The 14,044-nt window shown below is 52.5% G+C and overlaps 4 protein-coding genes across 4 annotated transcripts; 1 reads left to right on the top strand and 3 right to left on the bottom strand.

Moving 5' to 3' along the window:
• Nucleotides 1-3,023: 3,023 nt before the first annotated feature.
• On the top strand, nt 3,024-4,891 carry VTN49DRAFT_1998 (uncharacterized protein; the record flags this gene model as incomplete). The annotated part of the gene is made up of 6 exons (XM_069409673.1): nt 3,024-3,072; nt 3,137-3,160; nt 3,228-3,256; nt 3,320-3,838; nt 3,889-4,273; nt 4,326-4,891. The coding sequence occupies 6 exons, from the start codon at nt 3,024-3,026 to the stop codon at nt 4,889-4,891; spliced, it is 1,572 nt and encodes a 523-aa protein (XP_069269755.1).
• A 233-nt stretch (nt 4,892-5,124) lies between these two features.
• Nucleotides 5,125-7,548, bottom strand: VTN49DRAFT_1997 (uncharacterized protein; the record flags this gene model as incomplete). Its single annotated transcript, XM_069409672.1, has 3 exons — nt 5,125-5,181; nt 5,238-6,616; nt 6,669-7,548. The coding sequence occupies 3 exons, from the start codon at nt 7,546-7,548 to the stop codon at nt 5,125-5,127; spliced, it is 2,316 nt and encodes a 771-aa protein (XP_069269754.1).
• A 342-nt stretch (nt 7,549-7,890) lies between these two features.
• VTN49DRAFT_1996 (uncharacterized protein) lies at nt 7,891-9,509 on the bottom strand (the record flags this gene model as incomplete). Its single annotated transcript, XM_069409671.1, has 2 exons — nt 7,891-8,179; nt 8,236-9,509. The coding sequence occupies 2 exons, from the start codon at nt 9,507-9,509 to the stop codon at nt 7,891-7,893; spliced, it is 1,563 nt and encodes a 520-aa protein (XP_069269753.1).
• Nucleotides 9,510-10,141: 632 nt separating this feature from the next.
• Nucleotides 10,142-13,589, bottom strand: VTN49DRAFT_1995 (uncharacterized protein; the record flags this gene model as incomplete). The annotated part of the gene is made up of 2 exons (XM_069409670.1): nt 10,142-11,431; nt 11,487-13,589. 2 exons carry the CDS (start codon nt 13,587-13,589, stop codon nt 10,142-10,144), a joined length of 3,393 nt encoding a protein of 1,130 aa, XP_069269752.1.
• Nucleotides 13,590-14,044: the final 455 nt, after the last annotated feature.

The raw sequence follows: 14,044 nt of genomic DNA, 5'->3' as shown, positions 1-14,044 counted from the left end.
CACCGCAAAGCTTCCTAAATTTGTTGCGAGATTTCTCGAAGACGAATCTCTTGTGTGAACCACCTGCAGTCAAATGACTTTCCCAGCTGGGAATCTCAAGGTCAGCTATCACTCACAATTCCAAAAACCCCAGTACATGTCTAGGGGCAATGGCCTAGTGGGCAAGACCTGCAGCTTTCAAGCTGCAAGGGTGGCTGATCTCCCCAGCTGTGAACCCTGTTGCGCCGATGATGACATGGGGAGTTAAAGGCCAGGTCAAACTTGAGGGAGATTCAAGAAGGCACCTTTAACTCTTTTACTTTTTGCTACGATAATTGGCCTTTTTGGTGTCAATTTACCATTAATCGGTTCGTTGAGCTTTTTTAAATCTTATTACCTCGATTTCAGAGTAATTTGACTCACAGACGATGAAATATCGTGGCTTGGATGATGTCGCACATGCTGGGCAGAGTTCGAGTGAGATGTACGGAGGTACCAGTGCACCGTGGATGCACCACGAATTCACAAGGGAATTCTTGCCTAAATTGGGAGATCCTGGGTTCGAATCGTGGAGTTGACGTGCTTTTTCTCTCTTCTGTCCAGTATACGGAGTAGAGAGAATGAAACATGGAGAAATTGCCGATGTACAGGAGTATTTCCAGCTGATATTTCCTTCTATTGGCATGGTAATTTCCAAGAACATGCTGCATAAGCTTTCCAGTACTAGACGGGCCACGAGGAATGGATTGATTTGAATGCTTTGAAATGCATCTTAGCTCCGAACCATACAGTCTATGACATCAGCTTGTACTCGTTGCGGCAAGAATCGCTGTACCTTCCGGGACCTTCACACATATCATCTATACGTTCCAATGGTGTGCAGCATGTTCCGGGGTTCGATTTTTACATCTCGACAACGGAAGTGACGTTCAGCGGGGGTGGTAGTTATTACGACTATTCAGGAGAAAAATAATCTGGCCATGTATCGCCGGTGGAAAGAGCTATCCAGAACAGCTGAGGACACTGCAGAAATCCTGAACCTAGCCTGGACAGATTTGGCATCTAACGCTGTTGTTGGCATGAGGGGGCTGCATGACGTGAGAACGAAGGTACCTTCAAGCCTCGATAAACGAGGTACTGCAGCGTCCACGCCATCGCCCAAAACTCCTGCCGTCAGATATCTGCAGAAACTATCTCGTTATCGTTGGTCATATGGCATTCCAGCTCTGATCGTGCTCTTCCTGACCTCTCTCATCGCCTTCGCCACGCTAGCTTCTACCTTGACAGGCCGGGCTAATATGAGGCGAATGCATCAATACCTCAAAAGACATCTCAGGGTCGGATTTTCACGACCTATTTGTACGGCCAAAAAGGCGAAGATGTTGTACACCCATCGACAGCATCCCACAAACCGATGCGGAACTCAACGAGAAGATGGTTGGAAGACAAAGGCAAGAATCCTGTAACCGTGGCAGAAGGAAAGAATGACATGCTTGTCATTGATGGCCCTCATGCAGCGCAGGCGGAGCCTTTGCTGCAGCGGAGCCGGATGGGGAGGGAACTGGATGCGTCTAGTGGCCATTAAAGATATGACTGACATGCAGATAAATAGTACATAAGGGGCATTCCGGGGTCAGCTTGCATCATGTTGATCTTGTTCCTCAGGCCCAATCATTTTTGTCATTTTGATCCAAATCTGATCTAGAAAGAAGGTCGATTGACTGGTTTGCACTCCTTTACAATAGAGTCACGGTCTTAAAGGTGATTACCACGAATGGTCATCACCACAAACAGTAGAAATAGCTGGAAGTTCGATTTCTTAGCCATAATGCCATATGATATGTCAAATCATCGCTTTTATTTGCATATCCGGACTTCCCTGTAGGCTGTTGAAGTGTGGCATTTGTCTGTCAATTTCAACCCTGTTATGGTAGAATGTCTACGAGTAGTATCTGTCTGCCAGACCACTTTAGCAACTTCAACTTTCCCACTCCTGACACACTTCTAATCCGAGAAAACGAATTACATAGCTGCTTAGTGTCCTGGTGCCTCTTCTGGTTATGCTATTAGTTTTATGTCGAGGTGCCCTGAAACGAAGACGGGAGTGAAAAACCTCCATTGGCCATGCGAGGACCGACGGACTGCAGCAAAGTCACGTGAAAAATGCTCCGTTTCAGAGCATGCGCGTCACCAGTCGAGATCGCTGTTCATCTGGTTCGGAGAAGATACAGTGGTGCATTTCCAGCTGATAATTTCTTCTAATGGCTGCATAAGCTTGCCATTACTACTAGACGAGTCACGAGGAATGGATTGATTTGAAATGCGCTGAAATGTGTCTTCGCTCCAGACCATGCAGGCTGTGACTCATGCAAAATTGGAGCACCGTGCGAGCACGGAGTAGGCTGACGCAAGTTCCTGGTGATTGTATCCGCGATACTGGCGCAGCTTACCCATCGATCGACGATCACAATTTGCCAAGCTTGAGGCTTGGCGATGCCAGGCCATTGCGGGTGACGTTCACAGTTTTTCAGACCAGGGCATTGTGCACTTGAATAGTACGTAGTGGAAGATGTCAAGAGAATAGAGATCGCAGGTTCGTAAGATCGGAGTATGTAAGTAGTTACGAACCCCGGAGTTCGGAGTTCCGTGTTCGATGACCGTGTCGATATCTATTTGACGATTGTCCCTGTACCTTGTCCCTTTTGAGGCGGTGGCAACCTAAAATTCAGTAAATGTTTTCATTCCGAGTGGTTCTCGTAGTAAAAAAATCTCTGCCATGCCCTAACCAGATTTGTGCTAGACACAGTTTGGATTTCTAAACTTCCGCAGGATCCAGCGGTGACTGCCGCCATCAGGCCCGCTGCAGTCTCCACCTGTCCGTGCTGATGGCGGCAATCGGCCAGACCTAAAACCCGGAGATGCGACCGATGTTTTCGCTTTGCGACATTTGCGACAGCACAGAACTGTTGCTGTCAGTCACCGATTAGGCTCTAGAGACACACACAGCTTGCCAAAGTAAGCTGTGTTGCCCTCGGCATTCGAATATGTTGAGGAGAGAACCGAAGCTGCCGGTCAAGCAGCTTGTAATTCTGTGTATGATTTTCCCTGATTTTGACTCACCAGTGTGAGTGATTTTGTGGCTAACTCCAAAGGATAGCAATATGTCGCTTCGCAGAGCCTGGTACGAACATTGATCCCTCTTAGCATGACCGTAGAATGAGACTAAATCGTCGATGCGATTTAATTAGTCGTGTTCACTTCGGTATTGCCGTACATGGTACGCGATCAATGAGTATCCCGAGACCAGCAGGAGGAGACGCAAACTGACAGGGATACATAGCCGGAGATGATCGAGAGCGTCGGAGTGCCCAAGAATGATGTAGCCAGGTGGGTGGGCATTGCGTCGGCCATTACCGCCGCGTGTCAATGTATCATGGCCATTCCCTGGGGCACGTTCTCTGATCGATTCGGACGCAAGCCGACCATCTTGTTGGGCCTGAGCTTTACCATGATCTTTTCTCTGATGTTCGGCTTCTCCAAGTCGCTCACTTCGCTTTTGGTCGCCCGTGCCCTGCTGGGCCTCATGAACGGCAATGTCGGCACGATCCGGACCATGGTTGCAGAGATGGTTCCGGAGCGCGAGCTGCAGCCTCGCGCGTTCAGTATCATGCCGCTGGTGTGGACGATCGGTTCCATTTTCGGACCCGCGTTTGGCGGCGCCCTGGCCAATCCGGCCGTTAAGCACCCGGAGATTTTTGGCAGCTGGAAGTTGCTGCGAGAGTACCCATTTGCTCTGCCCAACATTGTATCTGCGGTGTTATTCGTTATTGGAATTACGACGGGGTTTTTGTTTCTCGAGGTTCGATCAATACACCGGTTATTATGTGGTAACTGGCTGACGCGACGCAGGAAACTCTCAAATCGAGAAAAGACAAGCGAGATGTCGGCCTGGTTCTGGGCCAGCTGCTATGCTATCCTTGCACAAAACGAAGACCAAAATCGATAAAGGCTGCTATAGATGAAACCACATCACTCCTCCGGGATCATGAGCACGCCAACGGCGTCAATGGAACAACAGGTGTGCCGACAAAGAAGAAAAAGACTAAGAGGCCCAAGTTCTGGGAAATTTTCACGCCTCAATCGAATCTGGTGTTGATTGCATACGGAATGTTGGCACTGCACAACCAGTCGTTCGACTCGTTGCTCCCGGTGTTCTTGCACCACCCACGGCAACAGTTGAAGGACAATCCAGAAGTTAAACTTCCATTCCGCTTCGCGAGCGGGTTTGGTGTTGGTACGTTTTCTCGGACACGAAAGAAGGAAAGAAAAAAGCTGACGCCGTCCAGACTCCCAAACGATCGGCATCCTCTACACCATCATTGGCATACTCGGCATGTTCATCCAATTCGTCATCTTCCCCCGCGCTGCTCGCCGCTATGGCGTCCTACAATGCCTCAAAGTCGTCGCGATCATCGCCCCGATCCTGTACTTCCTCACGCCCTTCACCGCACTCGTCCCCGAGAAGCTGCAATACGTCACCATGTTCGTGCTCATGCAGTCCAAGCTCGCGCTCTCCATCTTTGGCTTCCCCTGCTGCACCATCCTCTTGACCAACACCGCTTCCAGTATGCAGATCCTTGGCACGCTGAACGGTGTCGGCGTGAGTATCAGCGCCATTGGCCGCACCGTTGGACCGGCTATCGTCGGCGCGGCATTCACGCGTGGCGTCAAGATGGGTTATGTGATTGTGCCGTGGTGGGTGTTGACGTTTTTGAGCGCGCTTAGTGCGGTGCCGGTGTTTTGGATCAGGGAGACGGAGGGGTTTGTGCCGAAGGATGAGGAGGATGATGAAGACAGTGAGGAGACTGTGGTGGAGGGGAGTCGAAGTCCTGATTCAACGGCTTCGAGGTGAATCTGAAAAATTGGATACAGGGTGTTTTGGAAGCATGATGAAAAATGATTGATTGGTTTAATGCGTGATGCATGATCATATATAATGAGGGACGTACAACGGTCAAAAGTGTCAACTTGTATATATGGCATAATACCTTTTTTTGACAAAGAATAATAAAGGGTCATGTCAAAATAAAAAAAAAATTTTGAAACGGAAAATACTATGCACCTCAGTGATTGACGAGCCCAATATCACTTCAGCAACTTCGTCGCCTTCTTGATAGCGTCGACAATGATATCCCTCCATTTCTGTCCGCCGTTAGCAAACGTCCACATCGAACGGAAAAATGAGGAGGATAACTCACCTCAGCGTTCTCCAAATTGCCAGCATCAAAACTCTCCACCAGCCCCGGATATGTCGCTCCCGCATAGCCCGTCCAGAGACCCGGCGCAAACACAACATGCTTGAACCAATTGCGCCCATCGAGGCCCTTGTCATACAGGAACTTGCGCTCCAGAGTCTTGTACTTTTGGTTCACCGCGCGGACTTGGAACCAGAGCCGCAGCTTCCTCCACCAGTGGTACCATGGGATGTGCTCGCCGAGCTGGGCCTCGAGATCTGCAGCGTGTGCGTCGAATTCCACTGCAGCGGCGCGCAGATCAGCGATGGCTTCCTCCAGTGGCTTGAAGTCGAACGATGCCTTCAAATGGTCACGCGCGTGCGGGCGGATCCGGTCAAGGTAGTCGCGTAAACCGTCGGCGTAGTCTGTCGCGTTGAAGCCGAGAATTGGCCGCTCGGAAAAGTACGCAGCTAGCAGCGCGAAGATGCGTGTCGTCGCTAGATGGTAGTGCCAGCCTGGATCGCCGAAGCGCCTCATCCAGTCGAAGCTGTCGTAGTTGGAGTGGTATTGGTAGACTGGGTCGCTGGGACCCCTTTCGAAGCCTAGCGAGACGCTCGACACGCCGGCAAAGTCCTGGAACGCCGTGAAGTCGCTGCCGCTGCCCATGGTCGAGATGTGCCCGCTCCAGACATCGCGAACCGTCTTTTTCTCGCCCTTCTCCGTCTGGTTCGGTGCCGGCACCGTGCCCGTCACGTTGTAGATGGCCTTGTTCAGCAGCGGGCTTGCGGCGATGGCGAAGTAAGTGCCCGTCGCCGCTACGTCCACGTTGATGTACACCACGTTCGCCTTCGAGAGCCAGGGGAGGTTTTCCTCCACCCACTCTGTCGATCCCAGCAGGCCGTACTCCTCGCCATCCCAGCTGGCAAACACAATTGTGCGCAGTGGCCGCCATCCAGCCTTGAGCGCCTCACCGAAGCTGCGAACAACCTCGTTGAGCGCTGCGGAACCGCTGTTCGGATCGCCAGCGCCGCCAGCAATCCAGGCATCGCGGTGATTGCCGAGGATGACGACTTCGTCGGGAATGATGCCCTTGATCACTCCGATCACGTTCCATAGCGGCGTAGTGACGTATTCCTGCTTATTGTACAGATTGATCACCACGTCGTCCGGCGACGGGCCAACGTTGTATTTGACGTCCTTGTGAGCCAGACCACCACCGTGCCAGGCCTTATCAAAGTCAGACGCCTTGGGCCCGTGGCCATTGAGAGCCTTCAGAAGGGGGAGCGCTTCCTTGTACGAGATCGGCAGGGATGGGATGGAGGGAATCGCATGGGACGTGTCCTGCCGGGGGACCCCGGGCTTGGACGGATAACCGGGGGTGGTCGGGTCACCCGGTGCTACACCTGTCATTGTCAGAGCCATGAATTCGCACTCCATGAGGGGATCTGATCTTACTGAGGAATTGCACACTGCCCCGCTGCACAGCACTTGGGTTTCGGGCCGGGCCTTCGGGATACGCCTTGTATCCATTCTCTTCTGTGATCTCGCCATCCTCCTGCGGGTCGGAGTAGATGATCACACCAACTGCGCCCAGCTCCTGCGCACGCTTGACCTTGAGACCGCGGAAGATACCGCCGTACTTTACGATCACAATCTTTCCCTCCACGCTGATGCCGGCGTTGATCAAATCTTCAAAATCCTGATAGGTACCGAAATTCGCGTAGACATACGGAGCAGTTACATTGCCATTGGCCGAGTAGCCATGAAAGGTCGGAATGCGATCCGGTAATCCGCTGGTGCCGTCCTCCTCCAGTACGTCTTCCTCCAGGGAGGCCTCGAATGAAACCTCGTACTTGTCATCTCCTTTCTTCTTCAGCAGAGCGAGCCGGTGATCGACAGGATAGTTCAGATAGATATCATATGAGGCAATGGAAATGTCCTCAACGCCAAATTCCTTCCACTTCGCCTGCGTCCAGACGGCCTGCGAGATGTTGCGGCCGGCCAGGTGCGGTCCAGCCGTGTAATAGCGACTCCATTCCTCAATCTTCTGAGTGGTAGGCGTGTTCAGCAGAATCGATTGCAGCTCATTGTACGAGACTCCTTGTGCCTGTGGCCAGGATTGCGGCCACGGACGGGCACCATGCATCCACGACAGAATTGGCGCGGCCGCATCACCACAACGTTTTGTCGGCAGAAGCCACACAAACAAGGCAATTGAGACAATTCCCAGAGTCAGCAGTCGAAAGACGCGTCGGGAGCTCGCCCGAACCCGCTTCCGTCGAGTAACTGCTGGCTCGATCCAGGGCGGAGATAACTCCGCAGCTTTGGAAGACATGCTGCGATTAGATAAGAACGATGGAATCTATCAGGATGGAACGAGTAAGAATTGAAGTGACTATACAATTATTGAGACAAGATGAAGATGTATCAGACGAATGCCTCCCCTGTTCTCTTCAACGAGAGAAAGATGAATGCAAGGCGACTGCAGTGATGACGTGATTGATGATGCGTCGTATCAACGTCCTGTCGGAGGTCGGAATTCGGTTTCGGCATATTTACTCCGTATGATGTTCTGATAAGGTCACGTGATATAAAATAAGCATTGATAAGGACCCTCTTTCCCCCCAGTCCTAAAGGTCATGGCCCACCCGCCGTCCACTGCCAAGCTCAATGCAGATCATGACTCTGATCGAGCTCTACGAGCACGTTTCTTCCTGTCGTCTTCCACATGGATCACATCATTTTCGGCCGCATTGAGCTTCTCGCCGAGGACAATGCTATCACACACAATCTGGCGCGCCTCCTCATCGCTGTCAACGTTCATGTCTTCCTTGACGAGGCGAACTGTTAATTCCGGAACCAAGACGCTTTGTGCGTAGGCAGCAACTCCGACTGTCTTGATCACGTTGTCGGTTGCGGCGAGCTGCTGCAGTTTCCGGAAAAGCCTCGTGCTCAAAAATTGCAGCCTAGAATTCAGTTAGACTTGAACCACCAACCACCACAGATTCTCTCTCAGACTCACATCTTAGTGGCGCCCTTCGAGCCGTAGTATCCGCAAGCCATGTTGTCCAGGTCGTCTCCCGTCATGGTCAGACGCCAGTTGACCTTGCCGTCCCTGATCTTTGCATCGAGAATGTCTCTGTAGTACGATGGGCCGCCTTTGATAGCCAATTTTTCAATAGCGGGTAGATGACGGCGTATGCGCTCTTCAAATCCATCCCAGTCAATCGTAGGATAACCTCGTCGCTCCCACTCTTTCTCAGCATCTCTCCTTTTGTGCTGCCTGCAGAACACCCGTTTCTCCCGCGGTCCCTGGCGCTTCTGGGAGCGGAACATTTCCAGCATGCTCCATTCCACTACGGCATGGCACACAGGGCAGAGTGCTTCCTCAAGCTCCGAAGAAGATTCGTCGAGCTCGGCTAATTCAAAATCTTTGGGAAACAGGTCCGACGCTACCGAGCTCAGCGATAACGGCGTGCTCACTTCCGTGAAGCCCGATTCTTTCGTCGTCAGCGACGAGCTCGGTAGATCCGGTGGTTCCCTGAACCCATTCCCTGCCTGAGAAGAATGTATGGGATCTTCAAGCTCGCCGCCGGTTGGCATTTGGAAAGCTGGTCCAGCGTCGCGCTCTTTCCTGGGGCTGGGGATGTGAATATCCTGGGGTACTTGGAAGCCTTTGGCAATCTCTTCCGGCGATTTCTTGGGTCGTATGGGCGATTTGTCCGGGACTGGAACCTCCCGCGGCAGCTGGAACCCTGTAGAGCCCAGTGACTGCGTCGAGTCCGTCTTCTTGTTGTGCGGACGGCTCGAGCTTGGCCGCGCCGAGGTGGAAGCAGCATGGATGTTCCTGGTCACGCTGCCCCCGTAGGTATTTCTCCGCCTCTTGTGGTTCTGTGACGACTGCGACATGAAGCTAAACGGGTCGTCGTCGTCGTCACTGTGTTCCAGCGACGCACTGGAATTGCGCTTTGGCGGAGAGGTTCTCTTGGACAGCTTCGTCGATGCGCTTTCCTGTTTTGTAGGAATGCTTGAGGTCCTGACTTCACGACCACCGTCGCTATGATCGCCCTTCTCTTCGTCACCCACAGCATTCTCGCTGCTTTCGTCATCCGAGCTTATCGGTTCATCGTCGGTCGCAGGCTCAGGTTTCGGTTTTTGTGGCTCCGATTTCGCGTCTCGCTGCCGCGTTTTGACACCTCCCACTTGAGAGAGCAACGGAGGACCATGATAATTTGTTCGCGTTAAACGAGTCGAGGCAAAGCTTGGGTCCGGCTTTGCCTTTGGCAGGCCCTTCATCGTCGAGGGAGGACTGTGTCGCGAATAGCACGCGGTGTATACATCGAGGGTTTATGGCGTCGTTGAGCGCGTTTAGCGTTGCGCGTTCCGGAGGCGATGAAGTGAGGAAACACAACTCCAGATCCTAATCAACAGCGAACATCTGTAGTTCCTTAAATCATTGTAGGATTTTCGAGCTGAATGAAATTGATTAGTCCACTGATCAAATTGTGGGACAATGGAGCTGCACGGGCGGATCGACCGCGTGTTCGAGGACTCGGCGGAGCTAAGTGAGCCACGCGCCGCGACTTCACAAGTACTCTATGTCGGCGAAAACAAAATCAAATCTCACATCAGTTCAGTATTACCAAAGAATGCTTTAAAACCAAAATTAATCATACAGTATAATAGCAAATCAAGCAATTGATTCAGTCTCGAGGATTCGAGATTGAGAACTGGACTCGCTATCTTCATGCGGCATGGTGATAATCCATCCTCATGGAACAGTACGCGTAGAACCATCCAGAATAGCATGCAATATGTACAAAGATCGCTCCAAAAGACTCATATCTAGCATCAGACATATGATTCAGAATGGGTATTCTATTCCCAATCATCGTTGCTCATGAAACATTAGTTGTCTCAAGTCCACTTCACTCAAAAGTCATCTTGATCTCTCCTTCATCAGGTTCAGCCCAGGCGTTGTGCTCGAGCATCGCGGCTTGATCGCCGCCAAAGCCCAGACCAGCGGGCGCTGTTGAACTAGTTTGCAAGGGTGGTCGAGAAAACGAAACCAACGGATCAGCCTGCGGTGGATCTCTAAAGTCGGTATCGAAGGTTAATTGAGGCTCTTCCTCGCCAAGGATGCCGGGCTCCAAATCCGATTTAGCAGGCACAGGCGCTTTGGGTGGTTCAGTCGTAGGGGTGGAAGACAGCTTATCTGGGTGTACCGCATCATCGGCACTGTAGGAATGTTTGAGCTCAGGCCGATTACTCTCCGGCGACGCGCCCGAAGCGTCCTGAGATGAGTTCAAGTCCAGCTTCATCGGAGGAAGCGTGGATTCCAACTGCTTGACCTCGATCTGCTCGGACTCCAGCTCAGCTCGGATAGCATCGATATCAAAGAGAACGTTCTGGTTCGCATCGTTCGCACTGTGGTCTGACTGCGGCGAGCTGGTGGCAGCATTCACGTCGTACATTTCCCAACCCCTCTTCTGCGCGAGTCGAGAGCGTTTGAATATGCCAAATCGTCTCTTGTCCGGCTTTGCTTCAGCTTCGCGACGGGCCTCATCAATCTCGCGGATCAGCTCACGTTGCCGCTCTGCATGGTCATCAGGATCTGGATCCTCGATCTCGGCAAATTCGTCGCTAAGGACCTCCCAGCCAACCTGTCGTAGAATTCGAGGCATGGCGGCCCGATAATTCATATGGCCGCTGACCAGGTGGGTTACGTCGATGTTCTCCAATCCCGGTATGTCCTTTACGGGGGCCAGACCGGCCACTCGCATGATACCGCCGCTGGTCGCACGGAACAGGTATCCCAGAATCCAGTCATTGGACGAGTATCCGTTCACGAAACGGCCAGAGACAACGCTGCGAGCTTTCAAGTATTCATCTTTGTTCGCAACGATGGGCGAACCGAAGAGATAGACGTTTTGCACGAGGCCATAAGCCCCCTTCTTTGCCAGTTCCTTGAGACAAGAGAAGATCACCCTTGCGCCAAGGGAGAATCCGAGCAATGTGATCGGCCGCTTTCCCAGATTGCGATCCATGATGGAGTCCGCCAGGATCAGGCCAGCAGCATTCGCTCGCACCAGCGACACATTCCAAGGATTGTCAATGAGGTAGGCTAGCTTTGACAGCACAATTGGCAGCTGTAGTGCTCCCATGAGCGCCGTCAGGATGGTGCTGCCAAGGACTTGCTGCAATCCTTGGGTCAAGGCCTGACAAATGTTAGCACCGTCATCGCTAGGCTTGTAAGGGCAACAGTCAACGAACCTCTGTAGCTAGGATATTGATCGTTTGACCCATGCTCTGCAACATTTCCGGTTCCCAGTATACCGAGTATATGTCACCCATGATTGGGTCGACCGTACTAAAAGGAAGTCGGACATCATCGACCTTACCAGTCATCCAACCCGAGATTGTGACGATCAAGTTGACCCTCTTATTGTTATGGAGAGGTCGATACTCGAATGTTTTCACAGCGCCGGTACGCCGATTCGACGCTCTGAGACCTGTTATACCTCCCGTAAGGGTTGCGCCAGAGGCGATCAGAGCGGTACCACCAGCCCCGCCTAGGAACGCTCCTGTGCCCGAGATACCGATCGTGGTGAGTCCGGCAGCCAGGCCAGCACCAATAACAGGAGCAAGGAGTCCTGCTGAAAGACCGATGATGAGGCCACCACTGACAGTGGCTAAACCCATAATCATGTACTTGCTCTTAAGAGCCTGCTTACGCCGCGCCTCCATATTTTCGGCCTCATCCCAAGTCTCTTTGCTCGCCTCCTGCTCCATTTCCAGCGCATCAATAACCCTCTTTTCAAAACGACAGATCTGGAGCCAGGAAATATCGAGCGCGTTGCCAACTTTTTCCAACAGGGTCCGAGAACGGGAGTCGTAAGTAGAATCTGCTATGAGGACGAGGAAAAGATCGCAGAGTACCGTCCAGCGTAAATCTAGGTCAATTTTTTCCGATGTCGGTAACTGCGAGGGCGACTGAACCTCTGGAACATCATCATCAGGCCGCTCATTGCCCGACGAGGGTGGGACCTGTTGATGTGCGCCAGAAGACGGCCGCGAATACTCCCCAGATGAAGAGCGATTATTCTCATCGCTGCTTCTACTAGGCGATTTGACAGAATCTGAAGCCGGGGTCGAAGGGTTGTCCGTCTTGGCCATCGGATTTTTGACGCGGGCATTTCGCATCAAAGGAGGAACGAGGTCTGCTGGCTGGACACCGTGCTCTGACAGCTGTTCAATCATTACCTGTTCGGCAGCGTCAATATCCATGTGGCTGAACAGCCGGATCATCACGGCCTGGCCCCATTTCTTCATATCATCCACTGCGTTGCGCAGCTCCTTCTTTGAAGCTTTTGTGACAGGGATGTTTTCCAGATCCATAATCATCTTATGGATTACCAGCCGAACAACCCCTACATAGGCAATCCGTTGACCTTCTGTGAGGAGTTCTTTAGTGGCCTGCAGCTGGCTAAGCGGATCTCGAACATCGTCGTCAATGCCGGCTGAGGTCCCATGCCCTTCCTTGAACAGGTAGCTAGTATTTTCGTCCATGCTCGTTGCTGAGGCAGAATCATCGTCATCCAGTCGAATTCGAGTATATCCTTTCCCTGCTCCTCCCAAGCCAGAGTACACTGCTTCATCGTCCTCAGGGACCGAGCCTTTTGCTACTAGTCTGCCATAATCATCGTAATGATCAAGTTCGCCAAGCGCAGGCATGGCCTTCCATTCTCCCACGTCTTCATCGCTACTACTTTCATCGTCGCCGCCGGGATCCGCTAACCGCTGATGTGACCATGCGGAAACACTTGCCGATACCTTGCGAGTATGGCTGCCTTGCACTTCTTGGGAGTCGGCGTTCCCCGACGTAGCCGAGGCGTCCGTAAGTACGGGGGCATTATTCTTGTTACTGGAGGTCGAGCGAGATCCAGTATTGGCGGATTCTTCTGCCTTGTCCACCGGAGTTGCGGGCTGGGTTCCCTCCTTACCCTGTACTGATGGCGATGGAGAGGCATTGTCCTGACGTTTCGGTGGCTCACTCGACTCCCTGGAATTCGCTTTCGATGATGTCTCCGTGGTTTTGCGGAAAAGCCGGCTCTTTGAGGCTGCCCGCGAATCCTTCTTCCGAATGGGCAGACCAAATTCATCCAACTCTACCTCAGGCTTCGCATTATCCGATTGTAGAGGTGGTGGCTCTTTTGGTGTCGGTTGTCGAGCACGATCCCGTGGGTCCTTCGAGGCAGCGGCTGCCGGCGCCGCTGGTTCGTTGATTTCGGCCGTGCCCGGGTGCGTACTAGGCGGCGGATGGTCTACCTCCTTCACCTGATGCTCATCTCCTCCGTGTTTCTCCGCAGAAGGCATGTTGGGCCGACAATGGCAAGCTGATCACGGTGCCGTTTCCTCGTTTTTCGCGCTCGAAGTTGATCGGTCGACCGGCTCGTCCTGATCTTCGCTTGAACCCATTCGCGATAACCGACCCAGTATCCTGCTCCTGGGCGATTACAGACGCAGGTCCAGGAATTGCGCGAAATAGCTCGACAGCTGACGTCGAAGGCGGAGACCGTCGTAAGCGGAGCTCACCAGGGGTGACTCGATGGAGTAGAACGGATGGTGGTTTCAAGACGAACGCGTCATCGAAAATCTTTCTCCATTTCTCCACGGAACGACTCGTTTGTGAAGGCGGCTCTCAAGTTCAAGGTCGGTGGCGCCTCACTTTCTCGTAGCCAGGGGTCCTCAGGGGGAGCTTAATTGAGGGCGGGTCTCAATCAATTCTTTTGCCCAACCGGAAACGGAAGAGAAAAATGCGGCCATCCATG

This window comes from Thermomyces lanuginosus, assembly GCF_041956635.1.
Source record: "Thermomyces lanuginosus strain ATCC 200065 unplaced genomic scaffold VTN49scaffold_24, whole genome shotgun sequence".
Lineage (NCBI taxonomy): Eukaryota > Fungi > Ascomycota > Eurotiomycetes > Eurotiales > Trichocomaceae > Thermomyces > Thermomyces lanuginosus.
Note: the sequence above shows the minus strand (reverse complement) of the source record. Positions and strands in the feature narration are given on the sequence as shown.